Raw genomic sequence first — 18,185 nt, forward strand, 5'->3', positions numbered from 1 at the left:
CCGTGTCTATGCCAACTCTCCGCAAACTCTTGAAGATTTGAAAGACAACATTCGTGAAGTTATGACCGAGATACCGCCCCATATGTGCCGAAAAGTCATCGAAAATTACCTGTTCCAGATCAAGGTGTGCGAGGAAGCCCTAGGTGGACATTTGAATGATGTTGTATTTCACACATAATGGCATAAACCAAACTTTAATTTGAAATAAAAGTTTCATCGAAATTCGGATTCTAAGTGTGTTTTATTTCAATTTACTTTCGGAATTTAAAGTTGGAAAACCCTATATAAATTACGCTAGAGATAAAACATGACTATTACGTTTAATAATCGAAATCTCGCATACTCTTGTTCTTAGCTCTGTCTTACTCGTTTGAATAGTGAGATATATTTAGAATCTTTTTTTATGAACCCTTTCTACAATTTTGATGAATAATAATATCTTCTATATCTCAAAACAAACCCGAATTTATCCACCTCACGATCAGTATAATCTGAGCTACTCTGAAGTTTAATCTTCTTATCCTTCATGTAAATTCTCGTGTAATTTGATATACGGGATATGAGGTTTGATTTAATTATTTAAACAGAAACTGGTCAGCAGCGTCGGTCAAGAAGCATAATCTTCATAGAAACATCTGATGGGTTTCAAGGAATTTGACAAAAGCAGAAAGTTTTTCAGATTTTCTTTAGACGGATATCAAAATTATGGAAAGCGAACTAGAGAAGAATTTAAAAACAGTATCTTGTGAATGCTTTGCAATGATAGACTCATGTTTTCCGTGTTTGAAACTTATTATCACTTTTTAATAATTCATTCAAAGTATGTTTTCAAAACAATACCGTTGAAAACATCTATAGCGTAAAAAGTTATAATTATCGTCCTGATTCTGGTCTGGTCCGCCAATGTTTGAATTACAAAAACTAGCTCTGCAATGTTGAAAAAAACATTACAGTTATTATTTTATATTCAAAATATTAACAAATCAATATTTTATTATATATAATCAATCATAATGATCGTATTTGGACCAGTGGCCTCCATTGCCATTTTATGGTGTTGCAACTCTCTCTTAGTCTAATCCTAAAAATAGAAACAAGAAAATTCTGTTCATTCAGGACAATCGGAAGTAGGCCTTCGCCATGTTTCAATGGGCCTACTGGAGCTACATTTTCAATCCTTAATTACATCCCATAGCGCATTTACCGAGTTCAAATAAACAAATTTACGTCCTCTGGATACGTCAGAATTTCGCTTAAAAATGCCACCAGGCGGGTAAATTGATGTATGTTTATCTTTTGTTTCTTAAACACGACAAGAAAAGATTCAAAATGTTAGCAAAAAAAAAAAACAAAATAAATACGAAATTAAACTTACTCCATTCCGCGTGACTAGCTTTCACCATCTAAAACACAAGTGACAAATTTACCTGTTTTCTCCGTGACATGACAGTATCGTGGTATTCATAATAACACCGAGTTCATCAAAGTTGTCACGACGGATGAACTCTTCTGGATTCTACACACACGTTGACAGCCGTGATAAGGTTGTGTACAATTCACTTCGTTTTCACCGTGAAGTGACGTTCGTGATCAGGCCCAGTGTAACTGTTGGTATAAGTGCAATGTTGAGATGCACAAAACTAGCGCGTCTTTTCCGTATTTAAGTTATGGGAGATACCATGTGTGCATGAACGTGATATTTCACCGCTTCATGCCACGCTCACAACGACGAGACGACGCTACACTCCCCATGCGCTACCCGGACACCCGCCACTAGGTGGCACTATTTTTATGGCCAAGTATGATAGCGGCAACCCGGAGGGTATTCACCAGAGGCTAAGGTGAATGCCCAAAAGCACAAGAGGGGGACTTCAAAAGAATCCTTTGTATCGAACGGTTGTGTGGAGATCAACCAAGTGTCGCGAAACGATAGAAGGAACCGCGAATAGCCGCGTGACTGAGACGGTCTCGAGAAAGAAGTTTGGTGGTACGATTTCGCGAGTGCTCGCGATTAAAGCGATAGTTCTCGAGTGTTAATAAAACAGATCCTCGAAATCAAGGCTCTGGAAGAGCCGCTGTGAGTCGCCACACTGCCCTTGCCCAGAGTCCTGGAACGAAAGGTGAGTGTAGGTTAAGGAAGTGAGTGTAGGTTGATCGCGTAGTCCACTACGATTGCCGACCCTGAGGCTAAATAAAGAGAGTTTTGTGTGTGCCACGAGGCACCCTAGCAGACAACTTACAATAGTGCTTAGACCTGGGATAAGGTTTGAAAGTGGTAGCTTACTTATTTATGTATTTAATTGTTATCAACAGGCAGTATTTTGTTCTAATGATACTAATGGAAATCTCTAATTTGTCCAATAAAGTGTTGCCGGACCACAACCTTTGAATAATGGAAGTTGAAACTAGATGCTACTCTGTTAAACAGACGTTGAAGAAATTCTGTTGACTCCGTTCAGAAAGGGCGGATTCCAAATTACTGGACCGTATTCCAGGCGTGAGCGAACTAAAGCACTGAACACAGATTTAAGGCAGTATACGTCGGTGAAATCCCTTACGGTGTGCATGATGAATCCAAGACTGCGCAAAGCGTTTCCAACTACGTAGTTGACATGTATTTTGAAGTCGAGTTTGTAGTCTAAATACACTCCTAGATCCTTCACGCAGTCGAGTTTAGTTAGCGGAGCATCGGCAAGAGAATAGTTGTAACGAAAAGAATCTTTTCTTCTTGTAAAAGTTGGAACATTTGCTTGTATTCAGCATCATACGATTTTCCACGCACCTTTTTTGGAAAGTTTCTAATTGTCACTGGAGAAATAAAGCATCAGCGAAGTAAAGAAGTGAGTGAGTAAGTAAGTGAGAAAGTAATAAGTAAGTAAGTGAAGTGTTCGTAATTATTATATATATATATATATATGTATATACCTTGACTGGTATAATGTGTAAATTGTAATTAGCGTGTATATTCCGTTTAACGGTAACCAACGCAGTTATGGTGGAATGCCATAAACGCAGACGAAGGTCTGAACGAAGCAATAATAAAATGAGAAGTCATTCGTATTCGAGTGCGCAGATCAAACAGTCGAGTTTCTATTACAACCCCGAAAACATAATACAACAATAAGAAATATCAGAGATTTCTGCAGTCTATTGAAGAATCAGTTCGGGTATTATCCGAAGAAAATTCATTTTGGCGGTGGTGGCGAGTACATGGGTGTCTCGTTGAGAAAGTTTTTCGCCGACTGTGGCATAATTCATGAGCAAACTGTACCATATTGTCCATAACAAAACGATGTTGTCGAACGGAAGAACTGCTCTTTTGTTGAGATACTGCGGTGTATGCTTGCGGAATCATGGTTGGGCAAAATTTACTGGGGCAAAGCGATTTGGACTGCGAACTAATTGTGGAAACGTTTGCCTTCATCCACAATATGCAAGACACCGTTTGAACTCTGGAATGGGAAGAACCCTTTTTATGGTCACCTGTGAGTCTTTGGATCAGAGGCATACGTGCATATTCCCAACGAAAAACGACACAAGCTGGATCTTAAAGCTGAAAAGCTGATGTTTGTAGGATATGCAGACTGTAGTAAGGCGTATCGTTTCATGTACCCGGAAACGGAGCTGTTCGAAATCTGTTCGGGTTCGGTATCGATTCTAGGATTGGGCGATCTTGGATCGATTTTCAGAAGATCGATCTTTTCCATTCCTATTTCCGATTTTTTGGATCGATCTTTTTCACTCGAGAAAATCGAGAGAATCGATCTTTTGCTTTCGATTTTTTCGATCTTATTTTTTTTTCTCCAAAATATATATTTTATTAAGGCACATGTGGCGTTAGCCTGACGGGGCCGGGAGTCCAATATTAAATGTTAGATTTCGATCTTTTCGTAGATTTGGTGTTCAGTATACATCGATTTCAATCTCACCAAAGACCACCTATAATTTTTTTTCAAAATATGTTGTTTTTTCAAAAATGTGGGTCGCATCTTCTACGATTTACTTCCGTGCAAATGCTGACAGAGACAGAACTGAGGGGATGTACTGTAAACAGTGGCTCATAGGATCATCGAACTAGATGTTAACATCAATTCCAGGCGTAGTCTTGTTTGTTTGAACCGGCTTCGACAGGCAGACATGGCATATGGCGCGATTGGCTTATGGGATCGTTGTCAGCTGAGTTCTGGACGGATACCAGTTGTTGAGTTTCTAATAATACTTTTTCAATTAATGTATTAATGTATTAAAACGACTCCTTGACGGCACAAGACGAATGCCCTGGAACATGTGTATTTTTCTGAACTTTAGCTTGCATGCTGCTGAACAAAACAGAATGTTTTTGATGTTTGAATATAAATATGAAATTTGCATTCCCCATTTGAAAAAAACGACACTCCTATAGAATAAGGAGATAAATTTGATAAAAAAGGATTTCGATTTCTCAAAGATCGATTCGGCAAAGATCGATTCTTTGGTACCGATTTAATCAGTGGATCGATCCCTACGCCGTTTGGAAAATCGATTCGTCAAGATCGATCTTTTTATAAAGATCGCCCAATCCTAATCGATTCCCATTCTGGCCGGGGGAATTTTTCGTCAAAGAAATTTCCTCCGATTCGCACTGTGGTCACGCGTATTCTAGAGTTAGCCACTCAGAACTCATTCAAGGCGTGTTATTTGGCATAGAAATCTCAACTAAGAGGACTAATAAAAATAGGTACTAATAAAAATGACGCAAGTAATAATACGTTGGGACGGTGAAGTTCCTCTGGAACCGTTAGGGCCATTTAAGAAGAAGAAGACTGACGTTACCAGGCAATGAGTCTCTAATTGAAACTGCTGTTACTTCAACACCTCAATCCGGATTCCGTAGAAGAAGTCATGGATTCGGAAGACGGCTGTGATTCGAGTGATTTGCTTCACGACAGCGCTCCGGAAGTAAACCAATCGTGTCGTAGTTTTCTTTTAGATGAAGTAGCTCGGCGTTCGAAGAGGTCTACGAAAAGGGTCGTCTTCTGAGGCTGATTGCGGAAATTATCGCTGCGGATTCCCTGAATACAGAGGTAATTGAGCCAAGATTTCTCAAAGATTGTGAATTGTTTGTGAACAGTTGGTTGTCGCTGGGTGTATAAGCTGAACATGAACGCAGCTGGAGATATCACCAAATATAAAGCTCGTCTGGTGGCACAAGCATATTTCCAAAAAATAAGTGGACTATGACGAGATTTTCGCACCAGTATCCAGCCACATCACACTGCGAGTGCTTCTAGCTGTTGCATTGATGTTGAAACGGTCTACTTGTACGGTGATTTGAATGATGAAATCTTCATGAAGCAGCCACTGGGATACTCGATGAAAGGGAATGAAAAGTTGGTATGCCGCCTGAGAAAAAAACATTTACGGACTCAAACAGTTCGCACGATGCTGGAACTAACGATTATATGGTGTCCTCCTGGAAATGGGATCCAATCAAAGTGATGCTGATCTATGTCTATATACAATGTGTAACCGTTTGTTACAATAATGTTAGTTTTTTTATCAAATGTTATATTTTTTGAAAATACTGTCACTTTTTTGTTAAAATAAGTTTAGTAGGGAAGAATTTTGTTCAGTAGGGAAGTAATCGAAATTGTTGTGTGTTATATTTTGTAAAATCGGGCGAAAAAGGTGGCGAGTCGGTATGACAGGATAGAACGAGGATTGCGAGAGAGAGAGAGTTAGAGAGTGGATTGATAAAATGGACGCTGTACCACTAGAAGTGATATGAGAAGGCTCGAGGAAGAATCCGCCATTAGAAGCGGGGCTTTTGGGTTTCAGGCGTGGTGTGTGACGGACGTTTGTTCAAGAGTTCGGTTGAAAAGCTTGGACGCTGTTCCGTCGACGAACTCCCGGTTGACCGGTACACCATTCAGCCTAGTGATCCGCCACTACGCCTAAGCGTCAAAGACCAGCAATAACCCTCTGGCCAGGTTGGCCATAAGCACAAAGGAGGGCCCCTCTCGGCAGTGCCACTCCGGTATCGTCCTGGGCCTGTCGATCTACGCCAAAGAGAGAAGACGCCGAGCAAAGGTCAACTTCCGCGTGTCGACCTGCCGTAAATTCCAGCGCCGCTTGATTACCAGCAGACGAACCATCCGATGATGCATCCGCCTGCCTCATCAATAAATAGAATATTGAAAAAAAGATGAGTGAGAGTATTTCTTCCAAATTAGATCGCGAAGACCCTCCAATTACCCAGTAGTAAGCCGACCGTGAGACCCAGTTCGAGGGATCTCTTGCTACTGATAGCTTTTCCGGGTTGACACAGTAGATGGTCACAAATGCTAGTTCGGTTCTTTGAGCTTTTTGGTAGAAAGACTGAGACTGAGACTGACAGTTACAAAATAAGAAAATAAAAATATATATATGGTTCGTTTTTTTGGATGTGCTACAAAATGTGACTACTTTCTAATAGAATTTCTGACTATTTTCTATTTGGGAGTTGGAATCGATACTGATATTATGCAAACGCTCTTGATACGGGCTGGATGGGAAGCGCAGCAAGAAAAATTCTGGGCTCAACCCGTTAATTGTGTTTGTGGCCGATATTTTGGTGGGTTGCGAGGTTCAAACTAAGATCGAAATGGTGTACACGTTTCTGAAAAGAAATTTCGAAATCATCAATCTTGGAGACCTCAATTACTTTCTGGGATTAGAAATCGATAATGAAGATGGGAAGTACAGTATTTCGGTGCAAGGATATGTCGATAATGTGTAGGAAATGTTTGGACTCTGCGACGCGAAGCGAACGAAAACGACAATGGAAGAGGATTTACCGAGCACGGACGATAAGAGTCCTCAATTCACAGGCGAGACGGGTTATCGGAATCTCGTTGGAGTGCTTCTGTGAATTTCCGTATGTGCTAGACCGGATGTAGCTAGCGTGGCGATATTGGGTCGGAAAATGAGTTCGCCAACGGAGGCGGTTTGGTTGGCGGCTAAGCGAGTTGTTCGTTACCTGATATGCTGATATTCTCACTAAGCCGGTGGGTTTAGTTAAAATGATGAAGTTCGCACGAATTCTAGGATTGTCGTCAAAGGATGGCAATGTCCATTGAGGAGGAGTGTTGGTAGAACACCCCACCTTGTGCATTTAAATATCTTAGTACGCGCACGGTAGCAGCACAGCAAAGCGAGAGCGCCTCATTAGACTTCTGCTGTGTGCTTGAACAATGATGTTCATTCAAAAGTTGGAACGCGCAGTGAATACATCTTATTAATCATTCGTTTAATCATATCAATTTGGCCTTTCATTTGTAGCATACTCAATCTCAACATCTGGAAAAGATAAAACCTTCTTCATTCAGTACAAGCTGAAGGGACAAAATTATCCCATTCCCGAAAACGCTTTATCTTCGTAACCGGACACTGGTGACTTTTTGTCAAGCCACTCAAGTACATCCACTCCATAGAAATTCATTGCATTGCTGAATTTACATTTGATTGTTAAGGAGTAAATCAGCACTAGTCTTGTCCGAACAATTTTGTTTTATTTTGTTTGCTATAAATTCCAAGTTATTAGGCGTTTCACAAAATAATTCTCTTGCCTTGCCTGTCAATTTAGTTAATGTTAATTGGATTGCACCTACTTTCTGAGTTGGGGTAGTAATACAATTTATAAAATTGATGGCATCAACGAACTATTTTGCCCCTTCCGGACTGCCATTGTAAGTAGGGATTAGTTTTGCTAATTTTGACGCAGTAGTAACATCAAGAGCCATTTTAAATCTATTTACTATTATGATGAATTTTACGAGTTTAATAAATTTTAGCTTGTTTTTATTAAATTGTTCTAGTTTGCTCTGCACAATTGAGAGTGCGCTAAAATAATGCTATGTCTTAAGTGTGAAATAAGGAAGGAGCGTTTCATTTCCCCCGACTTTCACCTCATATTCCACTGGAACCTCAGACCAACATAAACTACATTGTCAAATGATGTTTTTCGGAATATCGAATATGTAAGAACGTATATAACGTATATCTATGGATAATTTATTCTCTGACACCATTTCGAAATTACAGATTCTTTCATATTATCTAGAGTCAATAGATAATACTGCTGTTCACGTTTGACATGACATTAAATACACTGGAAAACCTACACCTTTTCCTACATCTATCATATAACCCATAATTTTCATTCAGTTTAACATATACTGCTCGTATTTATTACCAGTGAGCAGATAAACCTGATCGGGGGTCGTTGGTGTACCGAGCGGTATCCAAGTATCTGGCAGGCCAGCATCCTTCCTAGCCGAGCGCAACGCATATCGGAGAGCGAACAGAACCACAATGGCCATATTCAGTGCAGGTTCACCCGTTGCTTTTGATCGCAATACTCCGGCTGGGTTCGAAGATTTCTGCAGAAAACTGACACGAAAATCGATGGGAATATCCTTAGCACCAGGTGGCTTGTACGTCCAGGTGCGGTTCGTTAGAAGCGCACCGGTCATGTTGTCGTAAACCAGAGCTTCCGTCAAGTAGTAACCGATGCCCATCACGAAGGCTCCCTCTATCTGACCAACATCGATCCCTGGACTCATGCTTTCTCCTGTGTCCTCAAGAATATCCACTCGCTTTACCTGTACATTTCCCGTGAGAATGTCCACCTCAACTTCAGCACAGCTGAGACCCCAGATGAAATAGGATTTCAGATCCTCAGCTTTGTATTGGGCCTCCGCACACAGATCGATGTTTTTAACGTAGGATAATTTAACGATCATTTCCCACGGGGCATCAGGATTTCCGTCTCGAACGGGTTTGATACGTTGCACCAATCTATCACATGCTTTTTTGACCGCCTGTAATAAATGTTTTTGTTATCACAGAAGATACTGCAATTCCAAATGAAATCGAACTAAAAATGCCGATTTTAAAAACTTGTATTTTTGATTCGAACGAAATTTTGTATTCCGTTTGGGTTGGATGAAATATGAGTTTTCCACATCAATGGGAACTGTTTTGACTCAAGTGTAACTTTTGAAAAGGGCATATCGATTTAAGTAAGAGAAATCATTGATACTTGATATCTAAAAAACTATGAGTCCCATCGGAATAGTGTCTTAGAAAGAGTTATAGAGTATTGATGTTAAAACGTGAAAAAATATACACTGAGAATAAAAATTAGTACTCTTTTTTTATTTACAAAAAAGCTTTAATTTGCAATATCTAAAATACATATTTTTTGTTTTTTTAACTTTTTCATATAAGATAGAAGTCATGTAGAAAATATGAAAAACTATTTTTGAAAAACTTAGTAGAACATCGAATTTTTATAAATTTTTAAAATTTCGAATTTTTGTATGCTAACAACTATTTTTAGGTTCCATGCTGTCCGCTCTCAGCTCACCAGGGCATTGAGGGAACAAGGCAAACAATCGGATAGCCCCGTCCGGGGTATCTTAGGTAGCCGTGATCTTGATCTTCTGCTCGATCTATACCTGTTCCTCAGAAACGTCGATGTCAATGTTTAATGATGTTTTCTCCGTTGTATACCTGTATCATATCCCTCCTATCCGATCGATAAACTTTTATTTTGTCGCGGCAATACATACATATACTCTTTACAGATACACGGGCCGAAGGTTGTGCAGCCCACGGATCATTCACCAAGAGCTAAGGATTGTACCGCTCATGGCAACTCTACACGAGCTGATGATTCTGCCGGCTAGTGATCATTATATCCTGGATTCCTCGAGTCGAGAAAGACGCCTCAAGCTAGATATGGGATACAGACCGGGGGGCGTTGCTGATTAATAGTCAGCTGCATCCCAATAGAAAGTATCCCGTGTCGGGTACACGTACAGATAATCGGAGACTGCAACCTCCCAATTATGAGAACACTTGTAATACTAACCTCGTGCCAACCGTGAGTAATCCACCCTCTTCCCTTGAGAAAGGTACTCGATCCCTCGCCGTCCAGCTCGTCCAGCAACGATGTTGTCCAGTCGGTGTCCACGCAAGATGATGACTACTAACATAGTTGTAGGGCAAACATTGTCGAAATATTGAATTCCCGGCCCCGGCCATATGGCTGACGCCATATGAGCCTCAATAAAAATATGTATTTTGTATTAAAAAAAAACATTTTTAGCCACAAATTATGAACCCTGATGTGATTTAAAATAAGAAAGCTCTACATCAATCTCCTTCTAAATGCAGCCATTATCGAGATATTTGAAAAAATATTTCTCATTTATTGTCCCGCCCAAAATTTATTTTTCGATATCACATCCACATTTCCTTACTGTTCATGGGTCCAATCGCAGAACTGTTCATTGATTGATCCTCTAATCTACCCTTTAAAATTATTTTTTACTATCAAATTTCAGTATTCCTACCAAAACTCGACATTATAATATCAGATTATTTTCAGACATAATTCTCGTGCAAGATTTTTCATCCACTTGCAAATAACATGTTTCTCCGTTAGGGGAAGGGAGGGTAAGCCCGCCACTGAGGATAAGACCGGCACCCCCTGAGTTTTACTAGAAAACTCTGATTAACTACGTTTCTGAATACTCTACATGTTTGTATTTATTATTCTAGACGTTTTCAATCACATCGAATCCACCGTGATCCGTCAATTGTCAAAATATAAATCAAAACAAACGCGAGTGCCGATGATATGTAGCCGGATGTAATTTTCCGTCAGTGAAGTTCAAGCTTTTATTGTTGAACGCGGTTTCAAATTCTTTTCCGTTGCTCTACAGTTTGTCCCCTGGATTGTTAGCAATCACTGGGATTCGAGTTGAGGTAAGTTAAAGCAATAAGTTAATAGAAATAGTTCTCTTGAAAAATGTTGTCTGTCGGGGTAAGTCCGTCACCCTTTGAGTGGGGGACCCGGCATGGTTTGCGTTTAGTTGAAGGTTTCTAAGACATATTTTCCATCAATTTCAGATGTCTCGCAGCTACCAAAGGAAAACGAATCGAGGGAGTTGGTCCCAGGAGAACCTCACCGTTGCAAAAGAGGCTATTGTTAGTGGAGTTTCTATCAAACGTGCTTCCCCGACTTTTGAACTACTGATGTAAATTTAATGTTGGATTTAAGCTGTTCGATGAAATTAAATGAACTTCATCATTGAACGAAAAATAATGACTATATGGTCCTAATGAAAATAATAAACTAATTACAACTAAACATAATTTAATTAGTTTTATTGCCATCATAATCACAAAAACCTGAAAAAATTAACCTACAGTCATGAACTCATTCTTCTCTGTGATTTCAAGTCGAATCCTAGTGTGATTAAAAGCGTCGTATGACGGATATTGATTCAAGTAAGAAGAAAAACTGACCATCGATAAGTGTTCAATGTGGTCCTAGATTCCATTAAACTTGTAATTGAATTGTGGTGTGGTTTGGTGATTTCTTCTCCATATTCCATGTTCATCGGAACTTGTTCCGACCATATCTCCGGAAACGGTTGAGCGATTCGAACCATACTCGACAGCGACATTTAGAATTAGAATACCTTCTATTTGCCGACTGTCACATTCAAACTGGTTCATCTGTTGCCAAGTATATATATTGAGAAATTGAGATGACGGTCTTACCCTATAGGGTACCGGTGTTAGTAAGCGAACGAGTTCAAAAATCAGGGCCCTCATTGACCATCTTTGTGTTGTTACAGAATAACTACGTCCACGCAACAATCATCAGCGATGGAGATCAATCCACGGTCGAAATAAGATCGATTCATTCATACAATTCTTCTGCTCTGCAAGACACATCGGGCTGCTGTTCTATTAATAACTCAACAATGACCATATCAACTGTCTCCGCTGTCTGGTGGTTTAACTGGATACTGGAAGAGCAGAAAGAATACTCTTACGCCTAAATGGCTACTGCGTAAATGTACCATATGCAATGGTATAGAAGGAAACTCTTACGACGAAAAAATGGCAACTGTGTAATGTGCTAGATATGATAACCATGTGACATGTACACGATTAAAATTCGGCTCTGTTACAGCAAATATGCTAATGAGCCTGAAATAAACAAATTGGATAAAAAAACACATTCGGCTACCCATTTTTATTTATATAGATAGAAGACGATATTGGAGTGCGTTTTTATCACATTAAAATCCATTTCCACTTTCGAACGAAGATCAATTTCGTTACCGCAAACATCAAATGAACTAACAACGCGTCACTATGTAATTGTAGAACATATGCGAATTGAATTTACCGAATTTTCCCATTTTCAGTTTTCCGAAAATCTTCAATTGTAATGTTTTGTAAGAATATGTTTGTTTGAAATATGAGTATTATTTTTACTCCCTCTTCATTCCAGAGAAGGGAGGAATGTGATACCATCATAGAAACATTTTTCGTACCCGAAAACCCTCACATCCCAAATTTGGATCGATTTGCTTGATTAGTTCTCGAGTTATGCAGAAATTTGTGTTTCGTTATTATGATAGCCTCCTCTTAGAGCGTGGGGAGGAGTGTCGAACCACCATAGAAACGTATATCGATCCTTGAATGTATGCCAAGTTTGGTTCCATTTGCTTGATGAATAACTTCAGTCACCCTCCCTCTTAAGGGATCAAATTTGGTTCCGTTTGCTTGATTAATTCTTGAGTTATACAGGATTTTATGCTTCATTTGTATGGTAGCCGCCTTTTAGAGAGGGGGGAGGAGTGTCGAACCACCATAAAATCGTTTATCGATCCCTAAAACCTCTATATGCCAAGTTTGAATCCATTTACTTGATTAGTTCTCGAGTTATTCAACCCCCCTCCCCCTTTTAGAGAGGGGGAGAAGAAACATTGTTTGCAGTCTAAAGCCTCCGCCTGCCAAATTTGGCTCGATTTGCTTGATTAGTACTCGAGTTATGCAGAAATTTGTTTGTCATTTTTATGGCTTCAAATCACATTAGGACTCATAATTTGTGCCTAAAAATAATTGTTAACATACAAAAGTTCCAAGTATCGGAAATTCATAAAAAATCGATGTTCCACTAAGTTTTTCAAAAATAGTTTTACCATCTTGAACCTATTTTTTAAAATTTTCTACATTACTTCTACTTTATATGAAAAAATAAACAAATACAAAAAATGTGTATTTTATTCTATATTATAGTGACTTTCAACACTTTTTGGCTGGTTCGTCACTTTTACTTCCAGTTGGAAGAATGTCGGGAGTGAGAATTGAACTCGTGACCATTAGCGTGAGAGGCATGGATGTTACCACTACGCCAGATCGCCTCCTCAATATGTATTTTAGACATTACAAATTAGAGTACTATTTTTGTTTCTCAGTGTATATTTTTTTCACGTTTGGACATCAATCTATCTATCTATCTATATATAAAAATGGAGTGATGTCTGTCTGTCTGTCTGATTCTTATAGACTCAGAAACTACTGAACCGATCGACATGAAAATTGGTATGTAGGGGTTTTTGGGGCCGGGGAAGGTTTTCGTGATATTTTGAGACCCCTCCCCCCTCTCTAAGGGGGGGGGGTGCCATAGAAATGAAACACAAATCTCTGCATTACTCGGAAATTAACCAAGCAAACGAAACCAAAGTTGACATGTGAAAATTTGATGGTTAGACAGTCCTTCCCCCACTCAAAGGGGGGGCTGCCATACAAATGAAACACAAATTTCTGCATTACTCGAGAATTAATCAAGCAAATGAAACCAAATTTGGCATGTGGAGGTTTTAGGATGCAATAAATGTTTCTATGGTGTTAAGATACTCCTTCCCCCTTTCTTAGAGGGGGCTGCCGTACAAATGAAACACAAATTTTTGCATTACCCGAGAATTAATCAAGCAAATCAAATCAAATTAGGCATATGGAAACCTTAGGGTGCAATGAATGTTTCTATGGTCGTTAGATACCCCTCCCCCCTCTCTTAGGGGTGGCTGCCATACAAATAAAACACAAATTTCTGCATTACTCGAGAATTAATCAAGTAAATGGGCGGGACGTAGTTTGCCGGGTTAGCTAGTACTCTATAACTCTTTCTAAGACATTTCGGTAGGACTAGTTTTTGAGATATAAATTATCAAAGATTCCTCTTACTAAAATCGATACGCCCTTTTCAAAAGTTACACTTGAGTCAAAAAATTCCCAAATGCTGTGGGAAACTCATATTTCCTCCAACCCAAACGGAATACGAACTTTCATTCGATGCAAAATACTCATGTTTTGTCATTTGTCGATTTCATTTGGAATTACTCCATAGTGACACAATGTTTATACTTACATAGCATACGGCTTCGCTAGTCATACTGCCTCCGGTGACGATTGCATTTGGCGAAGTCAAACTAGTCGACGGTTTCACGCTGACCTTCTCCAGCGGGATACCCAAGGCAAAAGCCGTCACCTGGGCAACTTTAGTGTTCATTCCTTGACCCATTTCGATTCCACCATGGGTGACAGAAACCGTACCATCTCCGGCGAAAATCGAAACAATCGCATTCAGCTGCCCGAAATATTCCAACCAGTACTGCATCGGTACAATTGCGATTCCACGTTTCTTCCAACGATTGGCAGCGTTGAACGCATCGATAGCTTTCCTGCGGTTATCATATTCCACATCTTTGCGGAACCGTGGAATCAGTTGTTGCATTTTGTTATCGTTCGGAACATTTGCTAGGCGCACCTCGAGCGGATCTTGACCAGTCTCTTGGGCAATGTGTTCCATTATATTTTCGATCATAGCAATACCTTCCGTTGTCCCAGGTGCCCGACACCACGTGTTGCTCGGGGCATCTGTTCTGATCGCCTTTCCATCATTCTTCCACAGCTTTGTGTCATAACAGTTCTTGAAGAACATATCGGTTTGTGCTTTCACCGACTCGTTCAACGCAATACCATAGTCCTGTACATAGGAATTACTCAGCTTCTTGATTTTGCCATTTTTCTCAACATCCACATCGTAATCGCTGATACATCCGTATCGTTTTCCAATCGCGGTCATGTTTGTCTCGAGCGGAAGGACAAAACGAACCGGACGATGTGTGAAGTGTGCCGCTAGGGCACATGCGCAGGCAACTTGAGCGGCACGGGAAATTTTCGACCCATATCCACCGCCGAGTCGACGAACGTAAAGATTGAGACTGTTTTGGGGTACCTTCAACGACTCCGCTATTGCCACTTGTGTGAGATCCATCCACTGGCTCGACGAATACACGTCCATGCCATCCTCTATCGGGACACAAACACAGGTTTGCGTTTCCATTGTATAATGGTACTGGCCGGCAATCTCGAAGCGACCCTTTATGTTTTTGGTGGCCATTTCCGCCGGTTTGAATCTATAGTCTACGCCTTTCTTGTCGATTGACAAATCGCAGAAGCGGTTTTGGACATCCACGTTCATCACAGACTTCAGGGTAGGATAGATGGGTCGGTTTTCCGGCTTTTCGTATGTTATGTTCACAGCTTGAGCAGCCTTCTGCGCTTGGTTGAACGTTTCAGCCACGATTACACCTGCCGGCTGCCCATAGAACAGTACATCGCCACTGCAAAGAATTTCCTCTACGTCCTCGTTACCCAAACCTGCAGGCATAAAGTTGTTCGTTCCGGGAATGTCCTTCGCCGAGAAGAATGCAGCTACTCCAGGCATTTTCTGCAAAGACATTTTGATCGATTTAAAACTCACACAGAGACGGAAAAGGGTTGCTACTGACCAAGGCATTCGAGGCATCAATTTTGGCAATCTTGGAGTGAGCCTCGGTGGCAAGCACGAATGCCGCATATAGCTCTCCAGGTTGAGGCGCTAGATCATTATTGAATTTCGCTTCGCCAGCCGTCTGAGCCAGGGCCTCAATCTTGGGAACGTTCTTGGTGAGTGGCCAATTCCGCTCGTACGAATCAAATGATTGCTTCCCAGATGACAGCGGTCGTTCTAGAATGGTTCCTCCCGATTTGTACACCGGGTTGAGGCTGTACTGTCCCTCCGGCACTATGGCAAGAATGTATTTGTAGAACAGCGAGATTGCGAGATTCTTGCGGTACTCAATCGAGGCATCCGGGAGAACCCAATCGGGATCCAGCTCACCGGCCAGGGTAGCGAAAGCGGCTTGAATGGTATCGTTGTCGAACAAATTTTTGCCGACCAAGAACTTTTCGGTTGCTGTGGCATGGGTGAACTGAAATGTTATAATGATATCGTTATTATTTATTCATTTATATTGGGACCCCGATTACAGATTAAACAGTATTTTATCACGAAACAACTGTGAATGATTCTACGCAAGAAATAATGACAAATATGACTGGTCTTCCTTGGAATTCAACGATCTTTGAGAAGGCGTATCCAGAATCTTCGGGAGGATTGATAGAATTACGAATTACTCGCAGAATGACGCAACTGCCAAAGTTGCCTTTTTTTGTTATCGATTGGCGAAAAATACCAAATACTTAAAAAAAATCCACAATTTTACAGATATGTTATTGCTCTGTAAATCTTGAAAACAGAGTGACGCAAGCACCATGACGTAAGATCAATTTGGTTGTGACAAAGCTCCTTGACGATATTTTCTTTCCTCGAATGCTCAATTCCTCCTCCGTATGAATTGAAGCTGAGGGTGGTTGAAGGGTGAATATCGGTTATTACAATTCTTTCAGCTGCCTTTCAGTGAACAGACTCCTCTAAATTCTACATCGAAACGTAGAAAAACTTGTAGCAAAACATAAATGTAGCGTTGCGAATAAATCATTAAATCTGTGTTTAGAAGTGTTGCAGTATTTTTATTTTCCTAAATGTTTCAATTTCTCCAGTGCAAGCTGTAACCAAAAGGTTTTTCTCAAGTCCAAAGTCGAAATCCTGAGCTATCGGCGTTGAGGCCTCCTCCAGTCGAAGGATCCGCCTTCTCGTCAAATGGTCAGAACCACCATGATCTGTAACTGCTTTACATCCGTAACGGAATAACCGTAACGGAAAAAACCACTGATGAGGTTTTCTCCACGTGATAATATTTTCAGTAGGGTTTCGTGACACCACGCTTTTTTCTCTGCGGTTATTTCCGTTGTTTTATATTTCCTTTGCGATTTTTTCCGGGAACCTACATTTTTTCCAAAAACATTGACAAATCAATGTTTTTCCACAAATGTGTGCATTGTGTTTTGTACGGATCTGATTTTTGAAGTATACGCGAATGCTGATTGTACATGTAATTTTGAGAAAATCCTTGTACTGAAAATCTATTGCAATTCACACGCGATAAAATTTAGTTTAACTGTTGATCGATTTTGGGTGGGGAGTTGTCCATCTACGGGGTAATGTCGTGCAATGTTCCTCGTAAAGGGTGTCCACATCAAATTGTATCACGGATGAACATATTGGAGATTGTGTCCAAGACGCGACCACTTTGTTGACGTTGAACTACGCTGTTATTTTGTTCAAGTCGGTTGTTAATAACTTCGGATATTATTGTACACATACACATTCATTTCCGCTTTGCGCTATTCTTAACAGAAGCCCTTTCTATTAATATTCGATTAGCTTAGCTTGGTCAAACTTTGACGCCTTTGCGACACTAGTAAATAAAGTCTGATTGAGCTGAAATTTAGCATATGGTATTTTTGAGCAAGAACCAACATTTTGCAGGAAGTCCAGTTCGATGGTCACTTTTTCCCGCACATTCATTGTCACTCTAATGGGCAGTTATCTTCGCTCATATCGCTATTAGCCTTCCTTGGTGGAGATAGTTTCGGTACTGTCATGCGAAACCAAATGACACACAAAGTTCCTGAACAATGATAGCCTAGTTTGATGATTCCCCACACAATTGTATAGTTCAGAACCTTAATGGAATGGCGTCAGTTTGATGTAATGATTGCACGACAAGAGACATCAGCAAGTAAGTAATTTGGTCGCGTCCACAGCTCAATCCGAAACATGTGATGACGCAAAACAAGGAAGAACAAGCGATGTTCATTGCTTCGTATCTAGAATGATATTGAAAGTTTGCCTCAGCGAGATCTAATATTTATGCACCAGGCAAATATTCCCCTTCGTTCTTTTTCTTTTCTTTGTTCACGGTGACTTTGAATCATTATCCTCCGTTGCTCGCAGATAAGTTGCTCGTTATTGACGGCACGGATAGGAAAGCTCACAAATGAACAGAACAAATGTATGGGACAATGGAAATGTTTCTAGTTTTCATCAATTTAAACCGTTTACA

The 18,185-nt window shown here is 40.2% G+C and overlaps 1 protein-coding gene and 1 long non-coding RNA gene across 6 annotated transcripts in view; one reads left to right on the forward strand and one right to left on the reverse strand.

Moving 5' to 3' along the window:
• Nucleotides 1-8,015: 8,015 nt before the first annotated feature.
• Nucleotides 8,016-18,185, reverse strand: part of LOC129768295 (uncharacterized) — a 28,777-nt gene continuing 18,607 nt past the window's right edge. For all 5 annotated transcript variants that reach the window (XM_055769844.1, XM_055769846.1, XM_055769847.1 and 2 more), the window contains exons 7-9: nucleotides 15,687-16,148; nucleotides 14,261-15,625; nucleotides 8,016-8,840 (exon numbers count right to left, since the gene is read on the reverse strand). In XM_055769844.1, the coding sequence (XP_055625819.1) occupies nucleotides 8,181-8,840; nucleotides 14,261-15,625; nucleotides 15,687-16,148 (2,487 nt within the window). In that variant the 3' untranslated portion in view covers nucleotides 8,016-8,180. The remainder of the gene's footprint in view (nucleotides 8,841-14,260; nucleotides 15,626-15,686; nucleotides 16,149-18,185) is intronic.
• Nucleotides 10,645-11,184, forward strand: LOC129768296 (uncharacterized). The gene is made up of 2 exons (XR_008741655.1): nucleotides 10,645-10,794; nucleotides 10,939-11,184. It is a non-coding gene; the product is annotated as an uncharacterized LOC129768296 (long non-coding RNA).

This window comes from Toxorhynchites rutilus, chromosome 2 (assembly GCF_029784135.1).
Source record: "Toxorhynchites rutilus septentrionalis strain SRP chromosome 2, ASM2978413v1, whole genome shotgun sequence".
Classification (NCBI taxonomy): Eukaryota; Metazoa; Arthropoda; class Insecta; order Diptera; family Culicidae; genus Toxorhynchites; species Toxorhynchites rutilus.